Source organism: Photinus pyralis, unplaced genomic scaffold (genome assembly GCF_008802855.1).
Source record: "Photinus pyralis isolate 1611_PpyrPB1 unplaced genomic scaffold, Ppyr1.3 Ppyr1.4_LG3b, whole genome shotgun sequence".
NCBI classification, from domain to species: domain Eukaryota; kingdom Metazoa; phylum Arthropoda; class Insecta; order Coleoptera; family Lampyridae; genus Photinus; species Photinus pyralis.
The window spans coordinates 14,970,524-14,985,039 of record NW_022170510.1 but is presented as its reverse complement, the minus strand read 5'-3'; the positions used below and the strand labels follow the sequence as shown (position 1 = coordinate 14,985,039).

Below are 14,516 nucleotides of genomic sequence, written 5' to 3'. Positions count from 1 at the left end.
TTAATGAATTATGAACCATAGAAATAAATAAAATAGAAACTAAAAAACAGAATTGTAAAGAAAAACGAATATTCATTTTTTATAATTGTTTTAATTTATGTAATTTTAAGTTAATTATGTATTTAAAAATTTTGCGGCACCCTTATGAACTACTTACGGCACCCACTTGAGAACCACTGGTATAGACAATGGTCACGGAATTAACTGACTAAATTTTGCTCATTTGAACTTTCTGTCCGTCCATCTGTGTACCTACATGCGATAACGGTTTAGAATTTTCCAATTTTGTTTACTAATACTAATGTATTGGTTACATTTATGTGCACATCAAATACAAGGCTCAACATTTGTGCCGACAAAAGTGAAATATATTTTGCTGGCAGTTTTTTTAACGTATGTATAGATGATAAATGAACAAATATTTTATTTACACAAAGGTTAACAAGAAACTATACAAAGACGAGTCTAATACTATGGAAATTTGAACAAAGAACGACAGTACTGAACAAAAACGCATAATTTTATTTTTTTGTATTCTGGAGTGGGTCACTGGGAATGTGAACCGGTTTAGATTGTATAAGTCGCCCTCTTCGTCTAGGTGGTGGACTGAGGACAGTTTCATCAAACGTTACCTTTTTCTCGACTGGCGCAACCGGATCATTTCCCTTCTTGGCAGTCTCTTGTGGGGGGTCCTAAAGCAGACGTTGTATAGATAACAATTAAAATCTTCACCTCACATTCTCTTTATTCTCGCGAGCGAGCTGCTCCATGGCTTTGATGAGGGAACTTATTTCTTCAAGCTCCTGGAGTATGTAATTGTGTTCACCATTGTACTTGAGGTGTTTCCTCTTACTCTCAATTTTCTGCTGAGAAATCGTAACATTTCCGTAAAGTATGGATCTGAAGAGGTGAATTAGTCTCTTTCGAGTGTCCCTAAAAAGCAATGTCGTATATTAATGAAGTGAAATTTTCATCTCACTCTTTGCGTTTTATAAACTCGTCGTGGAAACTGAATATATCATCTGGACTGTTAGCGCTGTTTGACAGTTTTTCCTTTTCAGAAAGAAGCTTTTGGTACTCGAGATTTGCTTTTTCCACCGACTCACGTGTAGTTCTGAAACAAATTAAAGGAACAAGTAAATTATAGGTCTATAACCAAAGTTTGATGATCAGCTTTGAACATTATCTGAAAATTCAAACCAAAACATGGAAAATGATTTCAAAAGATTAAATTGAGGGGTCATGCATGGACAACGATTTTCATCTCCCAAGTGCTTAGAAGGGTGATTCGCATGCAAAAGTGTATAGATCTTAAAGGCGATTGAAAAGCAATAACATTTTAGATATATAATTAGACATTTTTTATGTTGCAATTTCTCCTTATTAATTTATTACTGACCCCAAATACAAATTTACCACTTGCTTAATGTTATTTAATTTCATATCCATACGTCGTGTTTCCGAATGCAAGGCGAGTGTAAAAAAATTTCACTATTGTAAATCGAATGCGATTCTTCGTCTCTCTTGTTTATACATGGGCGAGAACCAATCCTATGGTATGCTTTCAGTATTACACGCGGTTTTAATAATCTTAAGCAGCAATTCTAGTCCTATACACGTAATCAATTCTGCCTTGACATAGAGAGTATCCCAGACATCTGGGTGCCAGCAGCCGCCATAAAAGATTAGCCACCGGGGATAAGGAAGGAAAGGAGGACCTGCTGCATTCTATGCGAGATATGCCGATCACCCAGGTATTCGGCAATTCTCGAGAATGTCCATGAACTTTCTAGAAACTTTCCATTTGCTATATAAGCAAATAGAATTGTGTTTAATGACAGTCCCAACATCGATGCCGAAGTGATTATAAACGAAGTTGCGCTTGTATGTGATAAATTTACATAAATTGTGTATAAGCGAGTGATAAACAATAGTTATGTTATAAATTTATTATTAATTAATTGTAAATAAATAAATCATGTATGTTACAATATTATACTCTCATGCGGCTTTACCCATTTTAGTTTACCTACAGATTTTTCAAATTTTGTACCTCAACTCCTTCTGAGGTATTATTGACTTCTTCAGTTGCATTGGTAGCATTGGCATCCCTATTTGGTACTTCCATAAAATGCTGTTACCCATCTTTTAGTTCTTTGTGTCTCAGGGAGCAATAAAATCCCATCTTTGTCTTCTATACATCTCGACCCATCTCAATCGCTTTAAGTTGTCTAAGATTTTGTATCACTGGATGTAGCAACTTAGAATTTCCTCCGCCATCTTGCCAATCCGCCAAATTCATCCTATTTCCTGGTTTTAGCAGTTTTGCACTTATCTTTAACCAATTTCCTTTGATGTTTGTATTTTTCATTGTTTTGCTTCCAAGGTATATCTTCCAGTTTTTTCTTCCTAGATACTTCCATTTTTATGTCCGAATTCAACCAAGTCGTCAATTTAAGTTTTACTTCTTTCACACTGCAAACTGATTCTTTGACCTATCTCCAATGGGAAAATTATTGGAAAACCGCTTACTCAATTAAAAAAACACACTACTCCATCATTCATCCTAACATTATTAAAGAGCACTGGTACAAAAACATTAGGATTTCAAGATTCTATTATACTACCATAGCAAGGTTAAAATTTGGTGACGGTAAATATCCGGCCCATTTGTTTAAAATTGGTATCCTAGACTCCCCAGCCTGCGATTGCGGAGATCCCCAGAGCGACTTGAATCATCTGTTTTTTCAGTTGTGTTAAGCGTGAGGCCAAAATTAGAAACCTATTAGAAAAGCTAAGCGAAAAACGCGTAGCCTTTCCCACAAACATGACGACCTTACTACATAGCTGCCGTAAAACAATCTACAATGTCATCATTGATTATGTAAGGGCAATTAGATTAAAACTGTAATTTTATGTGCATCCATGGTATTGTAACCGTTAAATTCATCTGTGTCCATATCCTTACATGTATTTGAACCTTCCATGGCCATCCTATGTGTGGTACAAAGTCGCACTGATCGGCTCATGTGCATGAAATGTTAAAACCACTGTCTATTCCTAGTGTGAGGTACCTACATCTAATTTCAGTAGGCAAAATGGGATGACCCCAAAAAACCTTTATAAAAAAACAAAAACAAAAAAACACAATATTTTTATATCTTCTCCATTTTTCCAATTTGCGTGCTGTAATTCCTCGTTAAACATATAATATTGCATTCTCTGCACCCCTCCCATTCACACTTACATTCAACTTAATTTTCCACCAAAAATGGTCTGATCAATCTCATAGCCAAGTTTTACCCTTACATCTACTCTTATGTGCATTTTGTACTAACACTATAATCGATTTTCCTCCCCTAGATACCATTACACGTGTAAATTTACGGATGCCCTTGTATTTACAAAATGTTTTACACACTTGTATATTATTTAATAAAAAAAATTCAATTACACGTTGCCCATTACCATTCAATGTACTTTTTCTACACGCACCCACTGGAAACCCTGGTTCCTTATTTACACCTATGTGACCATTTAAATCCCCCATGATCATAACTCATAAGTTTTTATTTCACGCTTGTCATTTTCATCCTGTAAATTCATCAATAATCTCTTTAGGCTCTTTTTCCGCAGGTCCATATGCAATAATAATCGGCCACAGTTTATGATTCTCATGACCAATTTCGAGCCTATCTGTAATTGCTTTCCCACATTACAGAACCAATTCTATGGTACAAGTGCAACTCCTAGTGCTTGTGACCTATCCCCACTCCAGTATAGATTAAATAATCATATCAGTAGACAGGGCCGTCTTAAGCATATTCTGCGCCAGGGTGCAAAGTCAGCCGGGGTGCAGGCTTGTCAATAAAAAAAAGTACAATGTGATGTTTGGGTTTCATTTTTTTATTTATTAACCTAATATCAAAATAAATTACATTTAATTAAATGGTACATTGAACTTAATCTGTGCTAATAATGGTTAAATTTGTCAGCCTATCTTGAATCATGGTCGGGGGTTGGGCGATTGCCACCTGGCCTGTAGATCATAAGTATGCAAAGGACAATAATTATATTTTAATAATTTGGCTTATAAGACCAATTACCAATTTCAGTTTATTGCTAACAGCAACGATGATTTTGTTAAATTTATTGATGCAAATCATTTTTTAAACTCTAGACATAAGACTTTCAATGGATTACATTTAAATGACAAGGGTAAATGTAAGTTGGTATGGTTTATCTGTAAATATTATATACTTAACCCTATTCTTAAGGAAACCTCAATTAAGCCTAACATAACCGTAATTACCTGCACTGATATTAACAATTCTTTTTTAGAGAAGACGCCATTAGCCAACCTTTCAACAAATTAAAATATTTTACCCCAGACCAAAGACACGACAACATTTCAATTAAAATCCTACATTTTAACATTCAGAGCTTACGAAATAAATGCTTAGAACTTGAAGCAATGGCCCATGAACTAAATTATGATTTTTTATGCATCAATGAGCATTGGCTTAAAGAAGAAGAGATTACCATGTTGGATATTGAAAATTATCATGTTGTGTCGAGTTTCTGCCGTAAAAACAAAATACACGGTGGTGTGTGTATCCTAGCAAGAAATGATTATTCGTGTACATCTCTAAATTTATCACGTTTTTCAAAAGAAATAGACTTTGAGGTCGCGGGAGTGAAATGTCAGGAATTGCAGTTGGTGTCAATATATCGATCACCCTGTGGCAACTTTGATATTTTTCTAGAGCAGCTAGTTAATACATTACAAACAATGAATTTCTCAAAACCAACTATTGTAACTGCCGATTTTAATGTAAAATTTAATACCAAGGATGAGAGGGCCATGCAGCTGTCTGACCTTTTTCTTACGTGCGGTCTAAGGCAAACAGTTTTTGTGAATACTAGAGACGCATCATGTCTGGACAATATATTTACAAATATTGATACATGCTCCACCACAGTTATGGACACATGTTTTTCCGATCATAAAGTTGTTGGGTTTACCTTTGATACAACTTGCTACAAAGATCCCATTAGTATATGCACTAACAGTAAAATAACTTACAGGCCGATCACAAATGCAGGGTTATACCAAATGTATGAATTGTTAGAGAATGCGGATTGGGGGTTTGTCAATGACAAGGGCATTAACGTAGAATTGAAACTTGATAGGTTCATAAGCCTTATTTCTAATATGCTTCGTGATATTTTTCCTTTAAAAACAAAACTTAGGACAACTCGACCAAAGGTAAATTGGTTTAATGATAACCTGAAACAACTTCGGGACAAACTGCGCATGCTTAATGATATATACAAAGCTCATTCGTCCATTGGAAACAAGGAATTGCTCATTAAATTTAAACGTACTTATAAACAGGAATTAACGAGATGTAAAAAATTAGCTAATGACCATCTAATAAAAAATTCTGTTAACAAAATTGCGGCAATGTGGCGTATAATAAAAAACAAGAATAATACAACACCTGAACCATACACAGAATTAAACTGCAATACTTTTAATAGTTTCTTTTCTGAAATAGTCGACCATTCTTTACGCAATCTCGAACCGAGTAACAAAAATCCGTCAGACTATGTGCAATTAGGTAACCTGTCATTCTCTTTTAAAGAGGTTAATTATTCTGTAGTAAGAGAGTGCATCAGTCGTCTGAAAAATAGCACCAGTAAAGACCCACATGACTTCAATGCGAGAATTATTAAATCACTAAAGAATGTGATTGTTTATCCACTCACGAAACTGATCAACATGTGTATAGCTAAGAGCGTTTTTCCGTCTGTATTGAAAACAGCGAAGGTCGTACCAATTTTTAAAAAAGGCTCTGTCGCGGATCTGAATAACTACCGAGCCATATCTATAACCTCCGTTTTCAGTAAAATCTTTGAATCCGTTTTAAAAATGCAAATTGAAGAATACTTTGAGAATAATCATTTGTATAGTGAGTGTCAATACGGTTTTCGTAAAGGAAAATCAGCTACATTAGCTTTAAGTCACTTAACGCGATTAGTGAGCAAACTTAGGCTTTGCGGCTTTGACAACAGTAGTGCAAAATTAATACAGTCATTCCTAACGAACCGTCTACAATATGTGTCATATAACAATTGTCTGTCAACAATATCGGAAGTCAAACATGGTGTGCCACAAGGATCAGTTTTGGGGCCAATTTTATTTCTTATATATATTAACGATCTTCCAAATTGTGATCCAAATACACGTCATATTATCTTTGCTGACGATACAACCCTAATTAATTTATATGACAATGTACAAAATATTGAACCCGGTACGAACTCAGCTGTAAGTAAGGTAGAAGAATGGCTCAAGTCAAATAAATTGCTAATGAATAAAGCTAAAACTCAACATTTGGTATTAACCCTTAAGCGAATGCAGAGAGCTTGGATTATTGGGCGTAACACTTGATTCGGAGTTGAAGTGGGACCAACATGTTAACGTTCAGCGTGTTAAATTAGCTAGAGCACTATTTTTGATTCGCAATTTAATAAGGGTGACTCGAAGGAAACTGTTATGGCAGCATACTATGGCATATTTCATTCGGTATTATCTTATGCAATTCTTGCATGGGGCCATTCTGCCCACTCTCGAGTATTATTTGGTTTGCAGCGCAAATGTATACGATTATTTAAAAACCTTAAATACAGAGATTGTTGTCGTCAGGGTTTTATCGAATTAAATATATTGACATTACCTTGCATTTACATACAGCAATGTTTAATATATACTAAAGAACACATGACTACACTAACTGTAAGCACGGATATTCATACTTACAATACAAGGAACAAAGAGAATCTTTATATACCGTTTCATAGATTAAACAAGACCAAAGATGGCACTACATTTTACGGCATGAAATTTTTCAATGTCTTGCCAAAACAAATAAAATATTTAGATTTGCACGCATTTAAAAACTGTGTAAATAGTTACCTTAAACGAAAAGCTTTTTATTCTTATGAAGAATTTTTAAAAGATAAATTTGATAACATTTAAGTTTTAAAAGCAACAGTACCTTGTGTGATCATGTTCTCGTGTCCTTTGTCTTTTTTTTTTAATATTATGTAATTGTACCTGATGACGTGTGAAAATACTATTGTATAGATCACAAATAATAAAATGAAATGAAAATGAAATGGCCCATTGGAAATTTATAAGTATGTGCTGTATTTAGTTTCTTGCACTATTAATAAATTATTAACAAGTTTCTCTAATTGGGGTTGATGTTAGGTTGTTAAAAAATTCTGTTTTAATTGAAGTGTTTTACAATGAATTTATCATTTTTTGTCGTAGCATGAAAGTGCTGCAATACAATGCTAGGCGATGCACCTCGTGTGGATTGTATATTTTGTTACTTTTAATTATCAGCTGCAATTTAAAAAAAAACTGTATGGTAATTGATTTTCGAGAAAGGAGTACTTTAAAATGTTTTTGTGGTGCAGGCAGGCAGTGTATAACCTTCCTTTTTTACCAAAATTCGACTACACCAAAATTTCTCGGGGAAACACTTTTTCTTATTAATTTTGGTGCGTAGAATCCAAATCAATTCGTACTTTTTCGATCAGGCTTATCAATCAAAAGTTATAGACTAGAAACCAATTTCGAAAAAAAATTCAAAGGGCTGTAACTTTTGAACTAGTAGCCCAATCTTGGAACTGTTTGAAATTATGGATTCTACAGCCCACATTCTATAAGAAAATTTTTTTTCCGGGTCGATCTGAGAAAATTTTTTTTTCGGGGCTCAAAAAAAAGGCAGTGTATAACCTTCCTTTTTTACCAAAAATCGACTACACCAAAATTTCTCGGGAAAACACTTTTTCTTATTATTTTTGGTGCGTAGAATCCAAAACAATTCGTACTTTTTCGATTAGACTTCTCAATCAAAAGTTATAGACTAGAAACCAATTTCGAAAAAAAATTCAAAGGGCTGTAACTTTTGAACTAGTAACCCAATCTTGGAACTGTTTGAAATTATGGATTCTACAGGCCACATTCTATAAGAAAATTTTTTTTCCGGGTCGATCTGAGACAATTTTTTTCGGGGCTCAAAAAAAGGCGCACTGGCCCGGGGGGGCGGGTGGTGATTGCTACCTGGCCTGTAGATCATAATGGCTCGTTGGAAATTTATGAGTATGTGCTGTATTTAGTTTCTTGCACTATTAATAAATAACACGTTTCTGTAATTGGGGTTGATGTTAGGTTGTTAAAAAATTCTGTTTTAATTGAAGTGTTTTACAATGAATTTATCATTTTTTGTCGTAGCATGAAAGTGCTGAAATACAATGATAGGTGACGCACCTCGTGTGGATTGTATATTTTGTTACTTTTAATTATCAGCTGCAATTTAAACAAAACTGTACGGTAATTTATTTTTGAGAAAGGAGTACTTTAAACTAATACTTTAATGGCCCGTAACTTATGCAATTCCACATGGCCCGCAGTTACTCAGTCCGCCCCTGCTTAAGATAGATGGTAAATAGGCCTAGACAGAGACCATCTTTCAGACAAAAATAACATTAAACAGCTCTCTCTTTTAAAAGTGCATTTGTTTTCTTATGACAAGTGTAAATGCATAATTAATACAGATAAAAATTATTTATTTACTAAACACAATGGATCCACAACTACCATCATGCTCACCTGTACTTGTCAACCAAAGCATTGTATTCGTCCAAAGCATCCTTGGGATGATTATCCAGAACATCCTGTATTTCTCTTCGTATCTGCCCAAGGAGCATTCTCTCACTCTCGGTGGAATCAATCATTTTTGCCAAATCCGTACACTTTATCTTCAAATCGGCGAGTGACTTCTTCATCTCGACACGCCTGGAAATGTAAACAGTCAGCGAGGACTACACTTCACGAGTATGATTAACAAACTTATTGTTGACTTCGCTAAATAAAGAGTTGGAGTCGCAAGTAGATAAGACCCCTTTTGGATGAACACTTTCAACAGAGCTTTCTACTATTGTCATTTTATGCAGTGTGCTGTTAAGCATGTCGATCATCTCCAATCGCTCGCTGTTTGCAACCTGCACACATGCCCGTAGTTCTTCTAAACCTTTGGTTTTGACCTATAATATTATCATAAACAAGTGCACACCTAAGGGCGACTTACCATAATCGAGCTGTTCAACTCGTCAAGCAAATGGTACAAATCATCTCGACTGGACTCTTTACTCATCACTTCCTCATTCCACATCTCTTTCTGTCCCAATACCGTACAGTTAAGATCAACCTCTTCGCCGTCTCCTTTAGTTTTGTTTTGTAATATTTCGGTAAGCTTTTTAATGTCAGTTTGCAATTGAGCAGTTATTTGTGAGCGATCCTTTTGCATTTTAATGAGGCGAATCTCTTCGTCTTGTCGCTCCTTTGTTAATTGTTCCAGTTCACATTGTAAGTTGAATAGTTCTTGCTTGGAGAGGTTTTCTATTTTTTCTTGGTACTCGGAGTGCTGCTGTTGCTTAAGGTGAAAAGTATTCTTGAGGTCTTCTAATGTACGATTGACGTTCGTTAACTCATTTTGCAAGCAACGCTCACGGTTTTCCAAATTTTCCTCACTCATTTTGTAATTACAAACTACAAATTACTAACTCGAAGCCAGACATGTGCGACATGCAAAATGCGATGTGACGGTTAAAACATAAAATTTTAAATTTGGTGAATCACTACCAAAGAACAAAGTGGTTTATATTTCTATGGTAGTCCACTGTACAGTGGCGTACTTTCGCACTCCCCATTAACATGGCCACAGAAGCCACGCCCACAATAACATGGATTATGCGAATGCATTAAATAATAATTAAAAAATGGCGAATGTCAATGTTTAATATTATTTCATCTAGAATTATATTAATGTCAATAAATGTCACATGGCAAAAAATTAAATAAATACTTTTTACATTACAAAATCGTCAATTAACAACCATGTCCCGTACAAACAAAGTACGGTATTATTAAAGGACCTCTCCTTTTCTGACATTAATGAAGGATGTGTCATTGGTACGACTTGCACATTTTTAGATACTAAATACTCTACTATAAGTTACATATTATTGGTAATGGTACTGTAACCAGAGGTCATGGAACTGGAACCCAAAAGAACCAATTGCACATATAAGCCCCTCACTTAGAACCGGAACCGCTATGATAATGGGAACCGTTACCGTTATTATTAGTGCCAAAAAACCCGGTATTTTTCAGTTCTCTTGCAGGAATCTGGACCTATTGAAATAACGGTTCCGGTTCTGACACTTTTATCGAAAAAATACTTATAACGGTTCCGGATCTAAAAATAATGACGGTTCCGGTTTCGATTTTTTTCGGTACCAACGGTCTGGGCCTATTGGAAATACGCTTCTGGTTCATATTTATAACGATCTTAGTTCATCATTGTGTTGAATCTTTCTTTTAGTTCATAGTTTTTTTTCGGTTTTAAGTGAAAAATGTGTATCAATTGTGCATGCGTAAAAAACCGAATCCTGCCTAGCTACTACTTGATTCAAAATTGGAATGGACTTGGCTAGGAGATGAACCTATATCACAGAGTGAAATATTTTGTTAGGATTAACATAAACGAAAAGTTTATGTGCACTGTTAAATTTCGCAAATCGCTCTCACACAAAAAAGGGGTTGTAACTAGAAAAGTCAAAAACCAAATCGGTATTATTTCGGTCCGCTCCAAATCCCAGATGTTCCCTAGTAGATAGAGACGTTGCGGTCGTAGCTTAGTCGCAAGCTCGCTGCAGCGCAGTTGTCAAAGGTGAAAAGAACCCCCAAAAGATCTAAAGAACTTTCAATTAAACCTAACAAATATGGTTATAGAAAATAATAATGTACTCTGGTTTTGATTACTTTTTTTCTAATATATTTTTTATTTGTTTATGCTGGGACACTCAAAAATCGAACAAAAACTTGGAACCGGAACCCTGAAAAACTAATTTTCTCTTTAGGTAGTGGGGAACCGGAACCTATATTTCATGACCCCTGCCTGCAACATACTGGTGATAGTTGACCATTTTTTTTTTAACTCGTGAGCGCTTTTAACCGCCCTCAAGCGCTTCAGCGAACCGCACGAGTGCAACAGCTAAAAATTATGTAAAAATATGAATCCAGATAGAACGTCGTTATATTTTAAATTGGCGCGTTTTGTACCGAAAGTTGTATTTAGTTCATCGCTTCACAGTGTGGGGGCGCACTTTAAACCGTCAAATCTTTTTTGCTGACTATCAAAAAAACTTAATTTGCGAGAATGGATGGCGAAACACCCGCTGTGATGTGGTTACACCACGTCAGTGGAAGCGTAAGTCGCGTTTATAACAAACATTTCACGACAAAGTGCATTTGTAGCATGGCCGAGCTGCTAGTATTCTTCAAGAATTCATTGATGCAACTACGAATGAGCCCCGCTTCCACTCGCTAGAGGGATACTCGTCCTACGAAATAAGCGACCACCTCACCAACTTTTTGCGAGTCCAGTCATTTGTGAAGAAATATTCCCCCGATGGGCTGTATTATTTCTGCTTAGGTAAACTGACAATACTTGCCAACTTAGTGAATCTTCTTTCGTAGGAGTACAGTGTTACCTTCAAGCGTATGATCGCGTCGGTAATTTATTTTTTCACGATACTTACATGGATTGCCGAAAAATCTTGAACCAATTCGCATTGAAGTTTATTACCTCCTATCACGATGATCCCAGTAAGTAATTACGTGCCTAGTACGCCAGTCATACCATATATCTTTTTAAGTATACATCCCCACTTGTGTTTCGGAGAAGTACTTGTGGGAATCTGATCACCTAAGCCCAAAATGGCCCCACACCCTATTATGGACAGTGGTGTATTTTGTGATGAAGTACTTCAAACTGTCAGTAAGTGTCTTTATCGTTGTGATATTTAAATAATTCACTACTTTGCAGACAGTTGAGGAGCACAAAGCCTTAGAATTGAAAAATTTATTTAAACGTGAGACAGTTGGTCGAGCCAAGGGGAAACAAAGCTATTTTTTCTATTTTCTACGAGAAACAGGAGGTTGGTTTCAGTGTTTTGTGCGTTTTATTGAAACTTTAAATTTAGAGACGCAGTATTGCAAGCGACAACTGCTACCAGATAAGAATCCTTCCCGATGCCCCGTGGAAATAATGAAACTGTACTTATCCAAGTGGTAAGCATATCCGACTATCGAGAGTTGTGTCTATTAGCTCTTTTAGTCCCCCATCGGCAAAGAAAGGTTCATTCTTCTATCTGAAGCCTATTGCAAGAGCTGATCTGGAGAATCAGCCCTATTGGTTCACAAATGAAGAGGTGCCCAATGAAGACTTGGATGAAATACTTAATAGATTTAAGATGGTGTCTGAAATTACAGAGCTGTTTGTGAAAGATCGCATCACATCATTAATTCCATGGTATTAGAACTCGTTCTTGTATCTATAGTTTGTTGATTACATCCCCGCAAATAAAGTATTTATTTTCGTTCATTTATTATAGGTACTTTACTTAATAGTATCAGGTGTGTTGGTTAGTGCCCTAAAAAAATTTTCCAGCATTACCATAAAATGCACAAAATTTATATCATAATTTGATTCAATACATCAGGTGAACCTACCTGTCCAGAACCGAAAAAAGGTTTTTTAAATCCCTCAAATTGATAATCCAGGATAATAATAATCAATTAAATATATAAAGATCTTGTATAATTTCTTGTTCACATTTCTGCAAATAAAGTATTTATTTTGGTTCATTTATCTACAATACTTACCAATCATAGTTAGTGCCTTAAAATTGTTGGCAGCAAATCACACCGTTTGGATTATTCAATATCAGTCGAGAGAAAGCAGGGCCTGTTAGATGGATAATAGTTGCTGCCTATGGAATAAGTGAATTTAGGAAAGTTACATCAACTGGAACCTTGGACACACCAACAAATAGTAAAAAAATCCAGAACCATATTCAAGCCTTAATGGACCAGTCTATTGTTGGCGTGCCCTCTGGATCTTGGATAAATGAACGTCATCCAGATGCTTTTAGTAGCAAGATGGTTGGCAATGATACTGCTCTCCACTGCTTTGTGTTTTTGAATCCGTTTTAACTTTCTGTGCTGAGCTTTGGATAACTTAGGCCTTTTGCACCTTGGTTCTCCCGAGCCCTGGTGCCTCAAGGGTTTTGACCAAGTTCGAGTCCTCACATACTATTGTAATCGGATTCTATTATGAGGTTCAAGAAGTGAGTCGTAGGTAGCGATTGATTCGCCCTGGAAATTTGTACTTTTGTTGAGGCTCAAGTGGTTACTCCTACTTTAAGAAATAATAAAAATTCCACGAAAATATAGTTTTATAAAATAAAACTCAATTCAATTCAACGACAAAAAAAACAAAGAGGACAGTACCAGTCGCATCGAAATGTGAATGCCCCCAAAACTAATCCCCCTCTAGTTACTGAGTAAAATTTTCAACGCCCACAATGGCGAATTATTCCTCAAAATCCTAATTTGGTACTGTTCTACTCAATTTAAAAACTGCACGTTCAGCAAATTCCACAATAGGAGTTTATCTCATGTAATACTATCTTCCCATTAAAAAACTGAATTTGCACTCAATAGGCGCTTCTGAAATTGTTTCTTTGCATCAAAGATTCAAAAAATTCAATTTTGGGGCCACTTTTGTTTATTTTGTATATAAATGACTTAACTGATATACTGAAGTGTGGTGCACTGTTATACGGAGACGATTTAAAACTATTCACGCAAGTGTCGTCTACTAGTGACTGTGACTTTTTGCAACAACAGATAAATAGTCTTGTGCAATGGAGTTTGACTAATTCTTTGCTACTGAATAGTGCTAAATGTAAAATAGTTAGCTATACAAAAAAACATTCGCCGATTGCTTATGGTTATATGCTTGATTCCTCTCAACTACTAAGAACTGATGTGGTGAAAGATCTCGGTGTTTACTTTGACAGTAAGTTTTCGTTTTCACATCATGTTACTGCAGTATCTCGCTCATCAATGTCTGCGCTTGGTTTTATATTTAGGAACTGTAAACTACTCCAAAACGTTGTAGCGCTTAAATCATTGTTCTTTGCTCTAGTTAGAAGTAAGCTTGAATATTGTTCACCAATTTGGTACCCTACAACTAAGAAACATAGACATTCCCTTGAATCTATTCAAAGGAAATTCCTCAAATTTCTTTATTATAAAGTGAGTTACGTCTACCCTCCTAGAGGATACTCCCATATTGCATTGTTAAACCAGTTTCATGTCGCTAGTTTAGAGGCTAGAAGGTTAAAATGTAACATAGCATTTCTATTTAACAGCATGACAGGACTGATGCTCCTGACTTACTGTACCAAATTAACTTTTTTGTACCGCTTTACCATTCTCGCAATAGTTTACCATTTCATCTCCCACTACCAAGAACTAACGTGTTATTTATGTCGCCGATTTTTTATTCATCTAGAATATATAATAA

At 35.5% G+C, this 14,516-nt stretch overlaps 2 protein-coding genes across 2 annotated transcripts; one reads left to right on the top strand and one right to left on the bottom strand.

Moving 5' to 3' along the window:
* Positions 1–407: 407 nt before the first annotated feature.
* On the bottom strand, positions 408–9,696 carry LOC116166362 (myosin-2 heavy chain-like). Its single transcript, XM_031481318.1, has 6 exons — positions 9,168–9,696; positions 8,930–9,123; positions 8,690–8,875; positions 980–1,114; positions 738–933; positions 408–692 (listed from the first exon to the last, which is right to left on the bottom strand). The coding sequence occupies exons 1-6, from the start codon at positions 9,612–9,614 to the stop codon at positions 522–524; spliced, it is 1,329 nt and encodes a 442-aa protein (XP_031337178.1). The 5' UTR covers positions 9,615–9,696; the 3' UTR covers positions 408–521.
* A 1,528-nt stretch (positions 9,697–11,224) lies between these two features.
* Positions 11,225–12,751, top strand: LOC116166363 (glutamine-rich protein 1-like). The gene is made up of 7 exons (XM_031481319.1): positions 11,225–11,351; positions 11,399–11,576; positions 11,621–11,749; positions 11,800–11,921; positions 11,970–12,081; positions 12,127–12,214; positions 12,261–12,751. The coding sequence occupies exons 1-7, from the start codon at positions 11,301–11,303 to the stop codon at positions 12,460–12,462; spliced, it is 882 nt and encodes a 293-aa protein (XP_031337179.1). The 5' UTR covers positions 11,225–11,300; the 3' UTR covers positions 12,463–12,751.
* The last annotated feature ends 1,765 nt before the right edge of the window (positions 12,752–14,516 follow it).